The sequence below is a fragment of the Erpetoichthys calabaricus genome, chromosome 11 (assembly GCF_900747795.2).
Source record: "Erpetoichthys calabaricus chromosome 11, fErpCal1.3, whole genome shotgun sequence".
Classification (NCBI taxonomy): domain Eukaryota; kingdom Metazoa; phylum Chordata; class Cladistia; order Polypteriformes; family Polypteridae; genus Erpetoichthys; species Erpetoichthys calabaricus.
Genome location: NC_041404.2, coordinates 96,953,756 through 96,976,497, shown reverse-complemented (window position 1 = coordinate 96,976,497; position 22,742 = coordinate 96,953,756). Strand labels below are relative to the sequence as shown.

The 22,742-nt window shown below is 38.2% G+C and overlaps 1 protein-coding gene across 2 annotated transcripts in view; it reads left to right on the top strand.

Moving 5' to 3' along the window:
* The window catches only part of LOC114660746 (properdin-like), a 123,661-nt gene extending 102,624 nt beyond the window's left edge, over positions 1–21,037 (top strand). The window contains exons 8-10 of one of the 2 annotated variants that reach the window (XM_028813643.2): positions 627–738; positions 19,773–19,928; positions 20,058–21,037. In XM_028813643.2, the coding sequence (XP_028669476.2) occupies positions 627–738; positions 19,773–19,928; positions 20,058–20,064 (275 nt within the window). In that variant the 3' untranslated portion in view covers positions 20,065–21,037. Of the gene's footprint in view, positions 1–626; positions 739–19,772; positions 19,929–20,051 lie in introns of both variants that reach the window. The other variant, XM_028813642.2, reaches the window with a different exon arrangement.
* Positions 21,038–22,742: the final 1,705 nt, after the last annotated feature.

Here is a 22,742-nt window from a genome sequence, read left to right as displayed (position 1 = left end):
TACAAAGAAAATCATGTCAATTTGCAATTGAAGCCTTCACACTCACCATTTCCTTCGGGGTGATAAGGAGTGGTTAGGGATTTTTGAATCCTATACAGCTGACAAAGCTGTCAAACAATTCTAGCATTGTCCTCAACCTCTGGAGCTGGGTGTCTCTGTCTATTTCAGAATCACAAAAATGCACCAATAACTGGATCAGACATTTACAACCCAGCTAGATTAGTCTTTGAATACCTTGGAAAAGCAGTAATTAAACATTGATTAACTTCAGAACTTATTCTGTTACTGCTTTGTGTATATTATTCTCTCTTTACATTTTCTGCCTATACAAAAATAACTGCTACAACACTCTTTATTATAAGGAAAATGGCAATTAATTTCTAATTTTGTTTTCAATACAATTATAAACCTATAAATTATTTCTCTTTGTTATTTGATGACTTCCTTAGTGTCAGGCTTTAAATTTGATTATTTAATTTTTGTAAACAGAAACTGTAATTGTATTATGCCTTATGAAACATGGTTACAATGTATTAATTCTTACCTCTTATGTTACACTGTACAAAATGCAGCATATGATATATAATATTCAGTTTAATTCAAATAATTCTTTTCTTCTGTTACAGTGGAAGGAAAATGGTCAGAATGGAGTAACTGGGGGTTCTGTGAGCCTCCATGTGGAGCAGAATCAAGAAAAACAAGATCCAGGCACTGCACACCCATATATCCTGCATACCCGTAAGATTCTATCAATATTTTATTTTTATTCTCTGTTTTCTTTACATGCATGCACTAGAGGGTATTGGCAACAGTGGTTGTAAGTTCATAAGATATAGCCCGAAGTTTATTTCTCACCCTGGGTACTACTGTATTGAAAGGTATTTGAGGACTTTGCAAGTACAGGGACAAGGCATGGGGTAACCCTGGGACACATTTACAATCTTTTCACTGGATAACTTCGTCAGATATTTTATGGCCCTTTTTTCCAAGACTTGGCCAGTTACATTCTTATACACCTTGACTTTGAGTTTGTTATTGGCAGAGATACCAATGCTACACTTGACCCAGTGATGGATAAATCATCTACTTTTCAGGGACATTGGCTTCCCCTTTTAACTTACAGTTTGAGTAAATGTGTTGTTGATCTTAATGCAGTTGATTATTATCAACCTCTCTGTTAACCCCTCTATTAAAGAGTATGCTTGTTTTCATATCTGTTTAAGCCTCAGTCTTGCATCAATTACATTTTTGCTTCTCACTCTCTGGTGTTTGCTGTTATTGATGCTGTTCTCCTCTCCTCCTGTCTGTCTGATTATAAGTGTACTATTTTACAGAAGTTTTGTCCTTTATGATTTCCTGTTTACCATGATGGAAACTGAATTAATCTTTACTTCAGAATCCTAAGTTCATTGCTTATTTGGCTCCTAACCTTGAAAAATTCATTTTGTATCAATGTTGGGTTAGCTCAAGACCCTGCCTTTTACTGGACGGTTGTTAATTGTTTACTTTGTGCTGCTGCTATTACCCTGGCTTGGCATGTGGATCTTGTCAAAAGATCTCCGATCTTGAAAATTGTCTCTTGCTTTTAGAGAGCTTTACCCCTGTGTGGTGGACAATGGGCATGAAATCTGTATTTCCAAAACAAGGGCTAAATTAAAGGCTCTGCTGTTGCATCATGTACTGCTTCTGTTTTATCACAACAGGGTATCGTACTGTGTTTCCAGATTTAGACCCAGTAAACTACTGGCTCTCAGGCTTCAGAAATGTGATACATTCGCTACAATTTTGTCCATTGAAACCAAGGATGGGTCTCCTACTTCTAACCCAGACAAAATTATTATTAAAACAAATTATAATAAATTGTCTGAGCTGATCTCTTCAGCACCCCCAAACCCCCACCCACCCCCCACAATTCCAATTTCTAAAATTAGAGGCCTCTGCTCTGGATGTTCTCCTTTCACTTAATGAGCCAAGAAGTGGTGTTCTGGGAAAATCTCTGGGGCCTGATGGGTTGCCCTCTGAGATTTTGTCTGCTTTTTTGGAAGCAGACAAGCCCACTCTTCCAGATGCTTAATTATGCAATTTCTTCCTCCCACCTCAACTTTTCATTTAATTTGGCTCTTATTACCCTGTTACATAAACAAGGTAAAGACCACAACAATTCCTCCTGCTATCTCCCATTATCACTGATGAATTCTGATGTCTAGTTGTTGGCAATGGTGCTCATTCTTGGATAGTAATTTGAAAAACTGATTTATTCTGAGTAAACAGGTTTTATCAAGAGCCATTATGCAACTGACAATATTTGCTGCTTGTTGCACGTCTTGCATGTTTCTCTTTATTTGCCTACTTCTATCTCTTCCTTTGACACATAAAAGGCATTTGACAGGATGAGTTGTTTCTTTTTGTGGAAAGTCCAGGGGTAGAATAGGCTTTGGTCCTGGCTTTATTAACATAGCTTTTATTCTTCCCTCTCTTCATTCCTCCTTACTATTACCAACATTTCTACCCTTTTTCATGTTTTTCAAAGAGCTAGACAGGGCTGTCCTCTTTTTCTTTTTCTCTTTATTCTCTCATTAGAACCTCTGGCAGAAGCTCTCCACAATTCAGGCAATATCAGTCCATGTTGATTAAAGATATACCCAAAAAAGTTTCATTTTATGCTGATGATGTTCTACTCTACCTTGGTAATTCCCTTCCTGATAACCCCCATATCCTCAATGGCCTCATATTGTTTAATGTCTATTAAGCCCCATCTGATAATAAGATTAACTGGTCTAAATATGTGCTTTTCCCACTAAATTTCATCTCTCTACATTCTCCTTGCTCAGTCCTTGGATGGCATGTTTTAGATACCTGGGACTGAACATCTATGACAACTTTCATTGTGTTCTTAAGCATGTCAGAAACCCCAATTCCTGTTGGTCTCACATTCCCCTCTAATTCCAATCCAGACTTAAAATTAATTTGCTCCCTACAATTAACACTGTAAACTCAATACTCCCTCTTTCTTCCCCTCCTAAGTATTAGCAATGTGTTAAGTCCCTTATGCCTTCATTCCTTTCGAGGCACACAAAACCATCTATTAAGCAATCCACTATGAGCCATGACATATCAGATTGGGTTGTGTCCAACCCAAATTTTGAAATATACCACCTTGCCTTTACAGTAAGGCCAGTCTGGAGCTGAGTCTGCCTTGCTTAGCATCCTCCTTCCTGGTTTCACATATAAATAAAATATATCTTCCCCCTTTGCTCAAAGTTATTTCCATTTCTTTCTAATAAAATTTATCCTGTTGTTTGTATCTTATGTCCTTCAGACATGTAGACATGTTGAAAAATTGATGGATCTGCTGCCAAGATGGCACCTTCACACTCCTTTATTCTGGAATTCTGTCCTAAATATTGCCTACTCCCCTTGGCTTCAGTCTGGTATATCTGTCTGTGTTGGGAGATACTGTACATTTGATGAGTCAGGGCTAGAAATGTTCCATTCTCTTCAATCTAGGCAACTTACCCCTTCCACTTTCCAGTTTTTCTAATTGTAGCTGAGGTCTGTGTTCTGTGTTCTTTTTTTCCTTACTTTTCCACATGCTTCTGCATAGAATGTGTGTATGTGCCAATTTATCCATTGACTTTTTATTGTTTCTGTTTAGTCGGCCGTCTTGGGGACTGGAGGTGTGGGATAATTTTTGTTTTTGTTTTTTTTTTTTGTTATTTTTTGTTCTTATGTTGCCCAAAAACAGTTGTTTGTCTCTTTTTACTATACTCCAAAAAAAACCCCAAAAAACTTTTTTTTCCCCCAATGAGAGCATTTTTGCTGTCTGTCATATTATAGTACAAAACCCATCATTTTGTTTCCACAAATTTTTACAATCTAGGTAGATAGGGGTGGGCGGCATGGTGGCGCAGTGGTAGCGCTGCTGCCTCGCAGTTAGGAGACCCGGGTTCGCTTCCCGGGTCCTCCCTGCGTGGAGTTTGCATGTTCTCCCCGTGTCTGCGTGGGTTTCCTCCGGGCGCTCCGGTTTCCTCCCACAGTCCAAAGACATGCAGGTTAGGTGGATTGGCAATTCTAAATTGGCCCTAGTGTGTGCTTGGTGTGTGGGTGTGTTTGTGTGTGTCCTGCGGTGGGTTGGCACCCTGCCCAGGATTGGTTCCCTGCCTTGTGCCCTGTGTTGGCTGGGATTGGCTCCAGCAGACCCCCGTGACCCTGTGTTCGGATTCAGCGGGTTAGACAATGGATGGATGGATGGTAGATAGGGGTACTTCTGTCAACTGTGCGGTTTGTGTGATAGATGACCAGAGAGAAGACATACCAACACAGCCACCCCTATGATATACACATTAAAGAAAACTGTATTTATGCTAAGATCAAGGATTCAGCTGAGCTATTGTTTAACATGTATACTGCTCTTTGTCTAGATTTGAGTTCTTCATTGTATGTGCTCTTCTGACTCTTATACTTTGGTTATTTGCTTGCTTGTTGCCATGTATTTGTTTACTCTTCTGACCCATGCTGCCTGGAAATTCAGGTTACATCTGAGCTCTACAACATACCTCCAGAGATGCAATCTCTTTCACAGATTGGTGTACTTGGTGAACAGTCTGTAAGTGAGGTAGCTAAACAGCTGGAGCATGGTCTCCAGACTCCATACCCAATATCTGACATTCACGTTTGCAGCAAGAAATTAAAAATTATAAAAGGATGTTCCAGTTTCTGTTAACTCCTTTGGATGTGCTTTTGGTGTTAGTGAGTTTGAAGGAATTAGGTTTTGAGAATCCTGAAATTGGTTTGTAGAATCACTGACATCACACATTTAGAGACTACACCATTATATTCACTGGATTAAGACAATGACCAACCAGTAGTTAAATGATTCTGAAAATTTTAAAATATTAACACCTAGAATTAGGTCACAAGCAGAACAACTGTAAATTGTAAAAGAATATTTGTTACATTTATTAATTTACTTTTTGTGTTCATAAGAATTATTTACAAACACTTTGAAATCACTTCAGTTTTTTTTTGTCCAGGGCCTTTTATTAACTTATTAATACTTTTGAGTGGATGGAAACAGGGCTCCAACACAAGTCATGGTGAAATGGAAGTGCATTTGTATGGTAGACAGTAGAACTGATATCAAATTTTAAATTGATATTTGTTGATATTTCAATACTTTTGACGATTCTACTCTAGACCCAAAAACCCCTAATTTGCTGGTAATTTTTTAACCATATTTTTTGCAGAAAAAGTACATCCTTATGATAAAGACACTGTATGCATGTGGAGTGTGGTTTTATGCAGGTCACATCAACCAGCCCCAGGGGTTCATCCCCTAATGGGATTCGAGGGGTCAAAGTTACTCCTTTTCACAAAACCTTGAAAAAATTGGGATTGATAATATACAGTGCATCCGGAAAGTATTCACAGTGCATCACTTTTTCCACATTTTGTTATGTTACAGCCTTATTCCAAAATGGATTAAATTCATTTTTTTCCTCAGAAAAAAGTTTACTTGAGGTTTTTGCAAATTTATTAAAAATAAAAAAATTGAGAAATCACATGTACTGTACATAAGTATTCACAGCCTTTGCTCAATACTTTGTCGATGCACCTTTGGCAGCAATTAGAGCCTCAAGTCTTTTTGAATATGATGCCACAAGCTTGGCACACCTATCCTTGGCCAGTTTCGCCCATTCCTCTTTGCAGCACCTCTCAAGCTCCATCAGGTTGGATGGGAAGCGTCGGTGCACAGCCATTTTAAGATCTCTCCAGAGATGTTCAATCAGATTCAAGTCTGGGCTCTGGCTGGGCCACTCAAGGACATTCACAGAGTTGTCCTGAAGCCACTCCTTTGATATCTTGGCTGTGTGCTTAGGGTCGTTGTCCTGCTGAAAGATGAACCGTCGCCCCAGTCTGAGGTTAAGAGCACTCTGGAGAAGGTTTTCATCCAGGATATCTCTGTACATTGCTGCAGTCATCTTTCTCTTTATCCTGACTAGTCTCCCAGTCCCTGCTGCTGAAAAACATCCCCACAGCATGATGCTGCCACCACCATGCTTCACTGTACGGATGGTATTGGCCTGGTGATGAGCGGTGCCTGGTTTCCTCCAAACGTGACGCCTGGCATTCACACCAAAGAGTTCAATCTTTGTCTCATCAGACCAGAGAATTTTCTTTCTCATGGTCTGAGAGTCCTTCAGGTGCCTTTTGGCAAACTCCAGGCGGGCTTCTATGTGCCTTTTACTAAGGAGTGGCTTCCGTCTGGCCACTCTACCATACATACTTGATTGGTGGATTGCTGCAGAGACGGTTGTCCATCTGGAAGGTTCTCCTCTCTCCACAGAGGACCTCTGGAGCTCTGACAGAGTGACCATCGGGTTCTTGGTCACCTCCCTGACTAAGGCCCTTCTCCCCCGATCGCTCAGTTTAGATGGCCGGCCAGCTCTAAGAAGAGTCCTGGTGGTTTCGAACTTCTTCCACTTATGGATGATGGAGGCCACTGTGCTCATTGGGACCTTCAAAGCAGCAGAAATTTTTCTGTAACCTTCCCCAGATTTGTGCCTCGAGACAATCCTGTCTCGGAGGTCTACAGACAATTCCTTTGACTTCATGCTTGGCTTGTGCTCTGACATGAACTGTCAACTGTGGGACCTTATCTAGACAGGTGTGTGCCTTTCCAAATCATGTCCAATAAACTGAATTTACCACAGGTGGACTCCAATTAAGCTGCAAACACATCTCAACGATGATAAGGGGAAACAGGATGCACCTGAGCTCAATTTTGAGCTTCATGACAAAGGCTGTGTATACTTATGTACATGTGCTTTCTCAATTTTTTTATTTTTAATAAATTTCCAAAAATCTCAAGTAAACTTTTTTCACGCTGTCATTATGGGGTGTTGTGTGTAGAATTCTGAGGAAAAAAATTAATTTAATCCATTTTGGAATAAGGCTGTAACATAACAAAATGTGGAAAAAGTGATGCGCTGTGAATACTTTCCGGATGCACTGTATGCATGTGGAGTGTGGTTTTATGGTATTTCGAGGATGCTGATCATGAATTTGGTATGATCATGAATTCCTGATTCTTTACTGGGGGTTCTAACCCTTAATAGGCACTCCCAAAAGGTTCAAAATAACAAATTTCACACATAAGCATGTGGGGTATCATTTTAGACTGTTTCAAGGTCAGCAATTATGAATATGATGTTATTTTTGATTTTTGATTTTGTGATCATTTTCTAGGGATCTGGCTCACTATGGACCACTCTTAGAGGGTAAAATATGTATGTGAGAGTGAGAGAGGCAGACACAGATCTTATGTCATTCAGGTGGTTACTGTAATATAAAATAAATACTTTTACAAATGTAAAACAAAATGTGTGCTTTTATTCAAGAATAAAACTGAATAAAAAAATTTAAGTGACAGCAATATACCAAGAAGATCTGATTCACCAGCATTTGTGTGTCTGCTTATATCCCTTCAGTGATATCTTTTACAAGTAGCAAAAAGTTACACCGGCTGTTACAGACTCAAATCAAATGTATGTTTTTATTATATAATAGTAATAATAATAGTAGATCACTACTCGAAACAGTAAATGCAGGAAGGACCCAGGACTGAACCCACAACCTCTTGATTATGAGGCAACAGTTCTTACCTCTGCATTAGCGGACAAGACTCTTTTCTGTTGATTGATATTTGGGCTTCAATCTTTACACATTGACAGCAACATGTAAATTGAATAATTTCGTTTTCTTCGGTAATATTCTTGAATAAAGCATTTTGTGAAATTGTGTATTTGATATTTGGACTTCAGTCTTCACACATTATACACTTCATGTCAACATTTTATCATTATTTCTATAACATGAAAAAAACTCTGTTTTAGTTATGTGTTTAGCATTTCTTGCCTTGCATTTCCTGTCATCCTACATTTACACAGATCGTTGTAGACATGGAACACACATGAAATATACAGTACTGTGCAAAAGTTTTAGGCAGGTGTGAAAAAATGCTGTAAACAAAGAATGCCTTCAAAAATGGAAGCGTTAATCATTTATTTTCATCAATCAACAAAATGCAGTGAATGAACAAAAGAGAAATCTAATTCAAATCAATATTTGGTGTGACCACCCTTTGCCTTCAAAACAGCATCAGTTCTTCTAGGTGCACTTGCACACAGTTTTTGTAGGAACTCGGCTGGTAGGTTGTTCCAAACATCTTGGAGAAGTAACCACAGATCTTCTGTGGATGTAGGCTTCATCACATCCTTCTGTCTCTTCATGTAATCCCAGACATACTCGATGATGTTGAGATCAGGGCTCTGTGGGGGCCATACCATCACTTCCAGGACTTCTTGTTCTTCTTTACGCTGAAGATACTTCTTAATGACTTTGGCTGTATGTTTGGGGTCATTGTCCTGCTGCAGAATAAATTTGGGGCCAATCATACGCCTCCCTGATGGTATTGCATGATGGATAAGTATCTGCCTGTATTTCTCAGCATTGAGAACACCATTAATCCTGACCAAATCTCCAACTCCATTTGCAGAAATGCAGCCCCAAACATTCAAGGAACCTCCACCATGCTTCACTGTTGCCTGCAGACACTCATTATTGTACCGCTCTCCAGCCCTTCAACGAACAAACTGCCTTCTGCTACAGCCAAATATTTCAAAGTTTGACTCATCAGTCCAGAGCACCTGCTGCCATTTTTCTGCACCCCAGTTCCTATGTTTTCGTGCATACATGAGTCGCTTGGCCTTGTTTCCATGTCGGAGGTATGGCTTTTTGGCTGCAACTCTTCCATGAAGACCACTTCTGGCCAGACTTCTCCAGACAGTAGATGGGTGTACCTGGGTCCCACTGGTTTCTGCCAGTTCTGAGCTGATGGCACTGCTGGACATCTTCCGATTTCGAAGGGTAATAAGCTTGATGTGTCTTTCGTCTGCTGCACTAAGTTTCCTTGGCTGACCACTGCGTCAACGATCCTCAATGTTGCCCGTTTCTTTGTGCTTTTTCAAAAGAGCTTGAACAGCACATCTTGAAACCCCAGTCTGCTTTGAAATCTTTGTCTGGGAGAGACCTTGCTGATGCAGTATAACTACCTTGTGTCTTGTTGCTGTGCTCAATCTTGCTATGACATGAAACTGTCTTCCACAACCTCACCTTGGTAGCAGAGTTTGGATGTTCCTCACCCAGTTTTAAGCCTCCTACACAGCTGTTTCTGTTTCAGTTAATGACTGTGTTTCAACCTACGTGTGACATTGATGATCATTAGCACCTGTTTGGTTTAATTGGTTGATCATACACCCGACTATAATCCTACAAAATCCCTGACTTTGTGCAAGTGTACCTATAAGAATTGATGCTGGTTTGAAGGCAAAAGGTAGTAACACCAAATATTGATTTGATTTAGATTTTTCTTTTGTTCGCTCACTTTGCATTTTGTAACTTGATAACAATAAACAATCATTATTTATATTTCTGAAAGCATTCTTTGTTTACAGCATTTTTTCACACCTGCCTAAAACTTTTGCACAGTACTGAATGTATTCCAAATAACGATGTATTATTTACCCTATACAATTTCAGATGGCTGACTCCCAAATAAAGAGACTTCAGCTGTGTGAATTTTGCAACTGACTTCAATGGGTGGGAGATGGGATAGCTGGCTGCTTGCTGCTTGTGCTTATTGACACATTTGCAAAACAAAGACGCTGATGAGAAGGTGCGAGGGAACTTAAGGTGGCCCAGCATTATGAATATTTTAATAGGCTTCAGGGATTCTAGTGTTAAGAAGGATATTAGGTAGTCTTAAAGGCTAAGGGAGGAGTATAGCAGATAAGGCAAAAAATGACTCAAACAGATTCTCTCAGTATTTTAGTAGTAAAAGAACAATCAAAGAGGAGGAGAAGTACATCAGGAATTGTAAAGGGGATTAAAAAATACAGACGGTTAAAATAGTAGATGCTCTAAACTCACATTTTTCTTCCTCACATGTGAGGAAGTGGATAACATCCCAGCAATAAAACGGACTACTAAGGAGTGTGATGGATGACCGGCTATGGATTCCAGTCGCCACCCCCAGGCCGCTAGGAGGAGCCCTCCGGACTGCATGATGGTGCCCCGACTTCCAGCAGGGCCTCATGGACTCTGTAGTTTATACGCACAGCCCTGCTGGATACCTTGGGGGCCACCGGGAGTCGCTGTAGGGGGGCTAGTGGGCTCTTGCGTGCCCTATAACCCGGGAGTGCGTCACAGTCACGTGACTGGAGGAAGCGACGTGCTCCCGGGATGAAGAAGAGGACTGTTTGCCCTGACCCGGAAGGAAAACGGACTTGTGGGTTTGGCCAGGAACCACTTCCGGGTCAGGGGCTATAAAAGGATTGTGGGAAGCCCAGAACACTGAGCTGAGCTGGGAGGTAGGGTGGCGACGTGTCTGGGCGAGGAGGATTGTTTGGTTAGAGAGAGTTTTATTGATTATATGAGTGTGGTGTGTGGAGTGCTTTGTGCACAGAGTTATAATAAAAAGAAGATTTATTATACTTTCACCTGGTCATCAGAGTGGTACCTGAGGGTTCAAGAGGTGGCTCCATGCCTTAACTGCTACAGGAGATACTGCATTCTTTGGAAATCGTAGAGGCAGAAGTACTTCTCTGATTAAATATGCTAAAATCAAACAGATCTCCAGGACCAGATAATATTTACGCCTTGAGTACTTCAGGAGGTTAGTGAGTACATATACAAACCCTTGATGCACATTTTTAAGAATTCACTGTACACTGGAGAAATTCCAAAGCACTGGAAAATGGCACATATTATCCCATTATATTAAAAGGGTGACCAGGCAGATCCAAGCATCTATAGAGCAATAAGGTTAACATGCATCACAGGTAAATTAATGGAAGGAATTATTAAAGATAAGATTAAGCAACACATGGCAATAACAGGAGTTTTAGTGAGCAGAAAGCATGAGCTCAGAAGAGGGAGGTCATGTTTTACCAACATGCTGGAATTCTATGAGCAAGCAACAAATGATATGATTACTTTGGAGCATATAATATTTTTATCTTCACTTTCAGAAAGCATTTCGTAAGGTGCCACATGAGGAGCTAGACATTAAACTAAAAAGTGGAAGTTCAGGGTGTTGATTGTAGATTGTAATTGGCTCAGACACAGGAAGCAGAGGAACAGGTGTGAGGAAACCAGAATTTGGGTGACATTAAGAGTGGATATGATCAAAGTGTAGCATATGATATTATTTATCTTTATTTTATGGATGTGGTGAGAGAGGAAATACAGGTGATAATTGTGATAGAGCAAAATGCATAAGACAGGAAGACATGGAAAAAGATAATCCGCTGTGGCAACCCCTAACTGGAGCAGCCGAAAGAGGCTGAGGAGAAGTTAGGAGCATGCGCTGATACAGCACATTGCTGCACCCACCACATGACAAACCACCTCAAGATCCCAGATTAGGACCCGAGTGCAGCCATGTGAAGGGTGACCCCTCAGCACTACACTAGTTCAGATGGAATGGAACAGTGTGAGGTTTTTTTTATGGTGGCTGGAGTGCCAATTCTGCCACCAACCCCCAGGTTTTTCCCTGCAGGTTGGAGGGAACTACTTGCAGGTTTTGGCCTTGCTCAGGGGCCCAACAGAGTAGAGGCACTTCTGGCATTTATGGGATTTGAACTGGCAACCTTCCGATTAGCAGTGCAGATCCCTACCTCAGAGCCACCACTCCGCCCTCGGGAGCAGCCGAAAGAAGAAGAAGAATTTGATATGGTGCCACTTGAGAGGTTGGCCATCAAACTCTGGGTGCAAAATTGGCTCAGACACAATGGGTTATGATGCGAGGAATCCTATCAGAATTGGTTGACCAGTGGTATTCCACAGGGGTCAGTGTTGGGGCTGCTGCTATTTTTAATATATATATAAATGAGTTGTATAGGAATATAAGTAACAAGCTGGTTAAGTTTACAGATGATACCAAGCCAGGTGGACTGGCAGATAATATAATCTGTTGAATCATTACTGAGGGACTTGGACAGCATACAGGCTTCGACAGATTTGTGGTAGGTAAAATTTAATGTAAGTAAATGTAAAAGTACTATACATAGGAGGCACATTAGTTAGGTTTGAATGCACAAAGGGAGGTCTGAAAATCGATAAAATACACCTTACGAGAAGGATTTAGGAGTCATAGTGGAGGCTACACTATCAACTTCTAGACGGTGTTCAGAAGCCATTAAGAAGGCTAACAGAGTGTTAGAGTATATAGTACGATATGTAGAGTACAAGTCCAAGGAGCTTATGCTCAAGCTTTATAACATACTGGTTAGGCCTCATCTGAAGTACTGTGTACAGTTTTTGTCTTAAGGCTACTAAAAGAACACAGCAGTGCTAGAAAAAGTCCTGAGAAAAGCCTTTTAATCCCACAGTATTAGTTGGCAAGTGTGGCTGGGAAGGAACATTTAGGCCTCGTTTTTAAGGCTGTTGCCCATACTACGCCATCTTGGATAAGTGGTGGGAAGTGGATGAATGTTTATTTCACATTCTGAATTGAAGTTTAAAAAGTCATCATTTTCATCATCTTGGATTTTAATTACTTACCTGATGCCTTATTACTGGTCATGTGACAGAGTAGTTGCACCTGTGATACCATGTGATATTACATATAAATATGGTGGCAATCAGGCGTTCAGGTTATCCCTTGATGAATACATAAACCTTTGTTTATTAGTAGTAGTTAGCTTCAAACTAGGCCATGTTTTAATCATCTGATTTTGAACTCTTTGCTCTTCGTCTCACAATCTTTATCTTATGCCTTTTTGGTTTTGGTTGTTGGGTTATGGTTTTCTTTCTCAGTAATTTGTCCTTTGTCTATCATTGTTTGACTTTTATTAGTATCCAATGTTATCCTTTTGCTAACAATAATCCTTAAACCTTGTATGTCATAACACTGAGCTCGTCACACCTCCTCATGGACAGGATTCCTAGCAGTTCTCTGTAGGAGTCTTATTTTGGCCACAATCAAATTCTTTTGATTATTATGCGACAGTGAAGTACACTGACCAGTAAATTGAAATATGTTTGATATAACATCTGCAAAACTAATGCTACTGCATTTGTTTGTTTGTCAGTCTCACAATCTCATTTGCCATTACTTGTGAACTCATCATACTTGCACTCCTGCACTTTGGGCAGGTACTTATCCTTACATGAAAGAGACTAGTGACTCTTCTCTGGCTGAGGACTATTACCTCTGATTTGAAGGCGTTAATTGTGATTCTAGCCACAACACACTTGGGTGCAAACCATTTCTCTACAGGCAGGAGATCACAATTTAATGAAATCCAATGCCAACATCATCTGCAAGAAGCCAATATATAACTCTTAGGTTTACAAACTGAATTTTCTCCAAACTTTAACTATCACTGGATACCCTGTCTATGAAAATTATGAATAGGAGAGAAGAGCAGACACACTCTCTGCAGATCTCCAACGTCTACTTTGAATAGATGTAATGCCAGATGTTCAAACACAAGTTTTGCTTGGCAAACACAGAGACTGAATGGCATGCATCAACTAACCAAATAGCTGTAGTTCTGACACACTTTCCATACGTTTCCACACATTCACAACACAACAGTAGACCGAATTATCATTGCCACCTACAATACCTGGTGAGGACCAAGAGTTGATCCATTGTTGAAAATGTGAGATATTTTCTGCAAAAAAGAAAATTAAAATTAAAATTCTAAAATGAAAATGCAATCTCTCTTTTGCCATTTATTTATCAAAGTCTACACACAAGGATGCAGCAAAAATTAAAAATAAAATGTAATAACATCATCTGCAATTTCACTTTCCACACAGTTGTCAGTTGTGAAAGAAAGAGAGCCTTTTGTAATTTAAATTTTCAATTCCTTACAGAAAATAATTGAAAGGCCAGGACAAAATACAAATCAAATAGGTCTTTTTGGATAATATTTATATAGTGGAGCGAGTCATAATTTCATCAATCCAAACTAGCCTTTCCCATGGAGGGTGGAAAGTGTTGTGCCTTAAAATCTGGAACACAATTTTTTGTCCCCATTTTTACAAATGAGGATGACCACTCTAGTCTACCAATTCTCAGGCACTGTCCATGCCTTCCATATAAAATTGAGAAGGCATGTTAAGCAAATATCCCAACAGTATTCAGTGCTGTTGGTATATTTGGTCTGATCTCAGCCACCACTGCAGTCTTGGCTATATGGAGCTTTTAATCACTGTGGTGACCTCAGCCAGACAGATGGACACAGCTTCAGGAAATCCTTCTGGCTCTGCTTTGGGCAAGAAGCAGAAAATCATTCAGCAGTGTAAAAAATAATAAGCTTCTTGATTGGATGTTGTTTCTCTCCTATACTGGAGGTGAGAAATTTTTTGATAGTTTTTCGAGATGTTGTGCATATGCACTGAACAACTATTGCGATTGCTGTAGACTGTGAGAAATGGCTTTTTTAATCAAAATCAACTTAGTTAATTGTTATTAAATTTCTGTTTTAGTTATGGATTGTCCATAACAAACACCATGTTCAAACACATAGTTGTTCATAAGTGTACCTTTTACTACATGACCTTGGACTGAACATCAGTAATCAACTTTTCAATTATATTGACATTCAGGTAGAGGCATGCTGTGCTATCAGCTGATGATCATTTGGTGATGAGCTGGTTTAGTGTGAATGGACATGAGAGAATGCTGGGAATGACTAGCTGATGCCTCTCTAAAGGATAAATTCAGCTGTCACCTCTGGAAATGCTTTACATGCATTTTAAGAGAGTTCAGACCATAGGTTGTGAATGGACATTGTTCAAGACCCCAGACTTGGAGGCAGCTGGAAGGAGCTTTGGCTGAATGGTTCTTGGTGCCTGTCATGGCAACTACCTAGAATCTTTTGATGACAACCAGAAGTTAGTAGATAGTTAACAGATTAATTGTCAATTTAGGAGCAAAGTAAAGGAAAACAAAAATCTCAGTTTCTGATAAAACTAAACCTCTGGGTAGTCCAAGGCCTTTCGGATTTATACATTACAAGTCAAACTGACTGCTGTGTTTGTCACTGATAGCAGAGATTCTTAAGCACATGGCCAGGAATAGCAGCTTGGTCTTACAGGAAGTGACACCAACTGCCACAACAGGTAACCAATAAAGACTTTTCTTTGGAATTGTTAGAAACAAATTTATAGATTTTTGTACAAACTAGTTCTAGTAATAGTATTTCCATCACCATGTTAATTTCACTGTAGCTAAGTGCAGATTGGAAATAATTGAGTCAATTAATGTGATCTTAGGAGTTTATCTGCACAGAAGTCAAACAAGCAGATAAAACAATACCATCTGAACCTGGCACCATAAAGCCAGCTCATGAGCAGGTTAAATGAGGATCCACAGTTGTACAGTCCAGATGTGAGAAAATCAAAATAGGAAGTACACCATTTATGATAAGATTCTTCCTTTATGTGAGTGTTGTATACTCATAGCTGATGTTTAATTTGGGTAGGGAGTTTTCATTGCACATCTGTTCCTTCGTTGTTGTTATTATTACTTTTGGACTTTGTGTTACTGTGGAGTTTGCTGTTGTGACCACAGTGGAGTATACAGATGACCAGGAAAGGAACGTTTAACATTTAATTTATTCCACTATAAAAGACAATCTTTATTCCACAAATGAAATAAAAAAGGTTAAAATTAAGTCTCATATTTTAATCTGGCCAAATAAGAGTTCAATACCCAGGATTTCTGTGCTGTTGAGTATCCTTGGTCCTGGTTATAGGAAATTTCCTAGTTGACACTGATTGGATTATTTTCCCAAAACAATATTATCTTAAAGTTACAAAAGGGTGTTATGTTACTACATATACAGTATGAGAACCTCATGGCTGTTAAACCAAGACATGCTGGAGTGCCATCATCACTAACTGGTGCTCAGCCTTGGTGCTGTTCAATTAAGGAAACCAGTTCAATCTCACTCATCTTGTTGAGTACAACCTAGGCTATGTCTACACCACTATGTTTTCTTTTAAAAATGGTACTTTTAAACAAAAATTATCTCCTCCCATTGTACTGTTCACATTGTTTACAAAAGCATCCCCATCCATACTAAAATGACCGAAAATGCAAATGAAGTGAATGTTTGTTATACTGCACATGCATGTAGGATGCAAAAAAATCCTTGAAGGGTATAGTAATGTAATAAAAGTAATAAAAAAGATCAACTCCATGTGCATTCGTGAGTAAATTGATCATATGCATTCGTGAGTAAATTGATCATAAGCAATTTGCAGCAATCTGAGTGCATCTTGCTCCCAACAACATTTGTAAAACTAACACAATAGACTAAATAAATAAATGTATCTATATCTTTCCTTTATTGCATTGTGCTTTCAAATCTCTGTCCTGTATTCTTGTGAGCCCAGCTGCATTCTGCACCCATTCACTTCGTGAAGAGTCTTGCTATTAGTTTTACTGGAGAATGCGCCCTTCCTTACTGACTGGATCAAGCTTAAGTATTAAACATTGGCAAGAGGCTGTCAACTTAATTATTTATAAGCTATATTACAGGACTCTGAATTTTTGACTACAGTGGTAAAACCGCTGGCCACAGAATTTATCACAATACTGTAACAAACAGTCAATTATTTGCCTTTTGCATGTACATAGCTATCAAACCACACAAAATGGCATTTCGATGCATACAGCTAAGAAACAGAACAAGCGCCACCAAAAGCAACTTTTCTATACACACTATGTTGGAATATGGTTTCCTTCAATGTGGGGTATTAAGACACATTATAATGACCAGGATTCAATCAGAGAAGGGCATATAATAAGGACAAACAAATCAGAGCATGATTACAGTCTGCATTCTTGAAAAACTGCCCATTTTCTGCAGTATATTGCTCTGAAGAGCATTTTCAAATTTCAGAAAATGTCTTTGTTTTTGAAGGTTGAAACACTGAGGTAATGTGAATGAAAGGTGAAAATGGAGACTAATATCTGGATTTTTAAACAAAAACAGTAGAGTGAATGGGGTTAATCATTATGTTATTTGCCCATCTGCCACTGTTTTCCCAAAGTCCACTTAAGTGCATTCTACTGATGGTGGCCACTTCCAAACAAGTAATCCCATAAATGGTTTGGTGCAAGTTCTTCCTTGGCAAAAGGTGGTTACTTTTATATATGTTGCTCAGTCACTCCAACCCTTCATATCCAGTCATCACTTGGGTGCTGTCATAGTGACCCAAAAATAAACTTTTTTCTATACCTGGAAGTGCTGTTGTCTGGAGCTTTGTCATCCTCTCATCTCTTCTACCTGTATTCTCCACATAGAGCAACACACTGGAATGCAGCACATAAACCTGGGACGGTGACAATGAAAATGACACATTACTAACCAACAGAGCCAGATTGACACTTATAATCAGTGGGAGCTTTGCCGGTGGCCTGCTGCCTGGCCTGGCATTCAGAGCAACCAGTGAAAAAACTAATGGTGAAATTATATAATGTTATTATACTGGATAACAAGCAGGCGTTGTTGCTCTGTAGTGGGCACAAATCCTTTCGGTTTAACATTGGAGGGTTTCTTTTCTGGTTTCTGGTTTTGACTTAGCATGTTTCTCGCGCTCTGACATGATGAGAGGTGCATACATCTGTTGCTTTAGTGATTAAAGTTATACTGTATATGAAGATTGTTTAAAAGTTTATAATATACTATAAATTATCTTTGAATGTTGTATGGTGTTTGTTGGTTTTTTGAGTCTGTGCCTGCACAAGAAAACTGATGCATATTGTGTGGCCTTGGTTAGACTTGGGGTTCCCGGCCTGAATAAGCTTCCCAGTCCAGCCCTGCTAACCACTGAAGTACACCATATTTAGTATCAAAATGGAATAATGCAGGACCATCATCAAAACTGATTGATATCTATGAGTTAAAACACATTAGAATTGTTCCCAAGAGCCATTTAGCCATGGATGTTCATACCTGTTTTAATGCTAATTTATCTTGATATATGTGTTTATCTCTGCAAATGTTGTACTTTAGAGTTCTAAATAAAGTGTATATGGTATGGGCTTGTACTCAATGTTAAGCTCAATTCAAGAATGAACTGCATTAAACTGAAATCAGTATATTTGTAGTTTAGATGTGATTTCTTCAATAATGATTTGAAAATTGTCACTTGTAGGGAGTATGAGGCTTACCAATAATTTTAAGAATGGGTGTTACAATACAGTAATTGCATTTTTCACTACCTTTGCTGGACAAGCATCTAAGGGACAGTTGTATTTTTTTAGCAGTACAAATGTATTGTTGGTTGCTGTGTTAATAAACTGAAGCGCACACAACTTAAGAGAATTTCACAATGCAATTTTGAATATTAGGCGTGATTAAGTCTTTTGTTTATTTTATTTTTAAAGACATTCATAAAATTAGTGCTACTTACTGTTAGTTAGGGTGGATTTTACATGACAATTGAGATTTTCTGTTATCAAATAATTCTCTGTGTTTAACAGTAAGCAAGATCTGTTTGTATTTTGTCCAATGCATCCAGAAAAGCATTCAGAACAAGCCAGATATATACCGATTAAGACTGTCACTCAATGCTGTTTGAAAAAGCCGCGCTTTAGCTTACTCCAGCTGCACCTTTTTAATATTCTACTTTAACCAATGTGAATTTGTTAGTGCTGTAAATACTTTTGGTTTGACAGAAGTTACTGTTAGTTATGTCTGAAACTACTTTGTAGTAATGTCTTAATTTGTCAATGTTGTTCTTTAGGATAACATTTTAGTTTCTCACAAAATACATGAATTTTGAAATAGCTTTTAAAAGTGTACATGTCATACTAAGAGAGTTTCTTCACACTGACTGATGCAGAGCATTATTAAATTCTGGATGAGCAGGGCACACACAGCTCAGCACACACTGTGCAGAAACTTACATTACTGACGTTGTCTAGTACAGTAAAAATGTGATGACATATGTCTGTGTATGTAAGCTACCTTGTATTTAACTGCAGTTTTTTTTGAGTTTATGATCTATACTGTTGCTCATATCCTGAATACATCTCTTTTGATTCAAGTATAATTATACAAATCAATACCTTCAAACAACTTGGCATTCAGCAATTGTTGCTCATCATTTTCTTTTAGATCAAAAAAAACTGCAGTTGGTGGTTGTGTATTTTTCTTCCACCTTTTAGATGCCTTGCTCTTACCTTGCAACTGCAGGATCATCCAGTATATGTGGGCAAGTGAATCCTGCAATGATTTAACTTTGGAATTTCCCAAGTCTCATGCATGAAGGAGCCTATTGATGGAGCATTTTTCACCTACCCAGGAACTTCAAACATTAAACTGACTATCAGAACTATTTTTATCTATACCACTTTAAAAATAAAAAAAAACAAAGTTTGGATTCAGAATAAGCATATTGAACTGTAAAGCATTAATTTATTGAGTGTGTTAAAGGAGATAATCTCCCCTGAATTTCAAAGGTACCATATCACTTTTGGAAGTCTGAGGGTACTGTAATATTATTTTACAGACACCTAATGAAGTCAACCACTGTCTTTAATGTTTAAAAGGTGGTGAAAGAACAATTAAAGTAAATAAACAACTGCTACAAAAGCATAATACCATCATTACTATATGTATGGCCCCCATATATTAGTAATGGGAACTGACAATGACAATTGCCTTTTGTTTTCCTTTCAGAGAATATGTTGGACAATATAAAAATCTAAAAGCCTTTTTCTGGGGAGAATCTGACCAATCATGCCCTCCCATTCCACCCTATAATAGTAATGATGTAATAACAGAAATGGCACAGTGCCAAGAAGTGCCCATCTGTGAAAGTGTTATGCGCTTGAGGTATGTATATTTCTTTACTGTGCACTGCTCAATTTTATGTAATTCGATTCACTTCTGTTTAAAGTTCTCATTTTAATAGAAATATTTTCTTATAATCTTTATTTTTCTTGTTTTTTTTTTAAGGAACAGAACATGAAATGCATTGAAATATTGAAAGCAGGTTTGAATATGCATTTCTTTGAAGGGCCATATTTTTTAAGCATTGTTATCATTACTAGTTTTGAGTATACCTAATATATAACTACATTGATTGAACAAAAATTTTCAGTCATTATGGCTATAATAATATAATTATTCAGTAGCATGTATCCTATTGTGCTCATATTTATATACGATCTGAGTTAGGTTTTAAAATCCAACAATGCAAAATCATTTCTGTTATATAACGGTTTAATCTTAATAATGTACAGTTTTGCAGAAATTAAGTAAAGTGTGTCTTTAAGAACGTAAGAAGGGGATTTGTAAAGACTTTGCTGCCTTTTGCTCACTTGATTATAGCAACCACGTATGTGACTATCTTGAGTGGATGTGCAGTTGGGATCTTTGACTCTTTAAAATGCAGATTGCCTGTTAAGGAGGAAATTGATAATTGTTTTTCTATTTCATGTTACTGTAATTTTTGCTAAATCACCAAAGTGGTGTTCAACCACCCATTATGTAATATTATAGAAATTTACATTATTAGTGTTTCTAGATTTTTTTTTGTAGTGTTGTTATTTTTTTTATCATGAATTAAAATGTTTTTCATATTTTTATTATTAGCATTTCTTGTGGGCTGCTTTAATGTGTGTTTGTATAAATTGTTAGTCAATTGACATTGTTTACAAAAGAATGAAGATCAGAAAAAATACTATAAGAATCTTGTATTTTATACTAAGAAAACAGGCTCATTGCTTCTGTTTAGATTTAATTACTTATTTTCACATGCTACACTGAGTTTTTGAAATCGGAGGTTCATCTTTTCATTGAGGACCCCAAACATAATATAAAACTAGTATAAAATTAATATTTTTAAATGATCACAGTATTTTCATCTATTTGTGTCAATGTCTGAAATTGTTAAAATGTAATTATTACCAACAATAATAAATATTTGCTTATTGTTTCCATGTTTTGTTTTGTCCAATCTAATCAGTTATGGAGTTTGTGTGAATTCTCACTTATTTATAAGCTGTGACTATCTTAATTGCTGTACATCTCAATCTCTCTTTGTTTATTAAACAAACTTTGGATCAAATTTTCAGGAACTATTAATCATATGTTTTTACATCTTTCAGCTGTGAGCTATTCTTTGTCCAAGCAAAGGGCAAAACTGCTAACCTCCTTTATAAGCAAACAAAGGCATGTATCACAAATTTTATGAATGGTATTTTGTATGTTTGTTTCCCTGCTGCAAGCATAAGTTTGATATGTCACTGTGCTCTGTGCAAATCTATCTTATAAAATCTGCTTTTTCTCTGCTTACATGCACAGCTGACACATAGACAGATTAAGCACAGGGGTTCCCCACATAGAACTGCTAGGCAAGAAGTATGACATAAGACAGATTGAAACAAATGGAAAGTGCACAGTTAGACTGAGAGATGCTGTGTACTATTTTCTATATGTTAAGTCAGCATGGAACTGTTTAAGCACCGTTGCCTTGTTTGGAAGTGCATGTTCGCCTAAGGGTGGCACCGGATGTGAAGAAAGAGTATAAAGTATTGGAAAATTGCCCAGCACACTTTTGAAGCCGATGGACGAATGGGATATAACATCATCTGGTCCTGAAAAATGCCTTCCGCTGCACCGACGAGCTCAACAGACTCTACACATCGGGCCCCCACTCCTGGACTGGGTTTTGTCATTGGCTTCCTTAGTCTGTTATGCAGAATAAGGCGACATTAAACAAAGCTAAGTTATTTCTCCTGCAGGATTTTTTGCCGCCATGTCACTAGGGATGGGTGACACCTTTTATGTTATATCTATATAGATTTGGGTTACGTAACATGCCACAATTACAAAAGAACTCATTCCAATGAAACTAGCACTCCCTGCTGGACACACCTTCCTATATAAAAGTCATCTCAGATAAAGGAGCACTGAAATCATGGGGTGGAAAGGTCCTTTCATCAGATTGGCTGGTCTTCAAGACTCTGACTATGTCTGGCTTGTCTGACTCTTTTTCTACAATCTGGCAGTAGTTCTACAATCAACTGATAGACAAATATTGTTTTTCATTTATGCTAATAAGTTTCTGCTTTGTTTTTGATGTATTTACACAAATGTGTATCCTCATATGTGATAGTTCTGTATTTAGTGAGTGGTATATTCTATTCTTGCATTTTGTCTTGTATTGTATTGTATTGAATTCTATTGTATTGTATTTCTGAGAAGAGGACTACTTGTATTCTGTGTTATGCATTTTACTGTATTTACCACATTTTTTTAAAGCTTTTACACACCCAGCTACCTGGGAGATGGTCCTTCTCTGAATTTCCTTTCCCAAAGTTTCTTCCATTTTTTGCATGCAATGGTTTTCTTTTTTGTGTGCTCTAGGGGAGTATACGCTACTAATCTTCACGGTCTCATCTGAGCTCGCCTACAGCAAGTTTTTCTACATCTATCAAGAGTGCTCTCCTGAACGTGAGGTCAGTGTTACTCTACTCCTGCACAACTTTTATTACCTAAAAGAAAATGGACTTCTTTTTCATCACCAAGACCTGGATTGTTAATGGTGACTCTTCTTGATTTACTGACTTGGTATCACCTGGTTATTCATTTTTGAACTCTCCTTAGCTGTCTTGTTGTTGGTGGGGAGGGGGCTTGCCACTG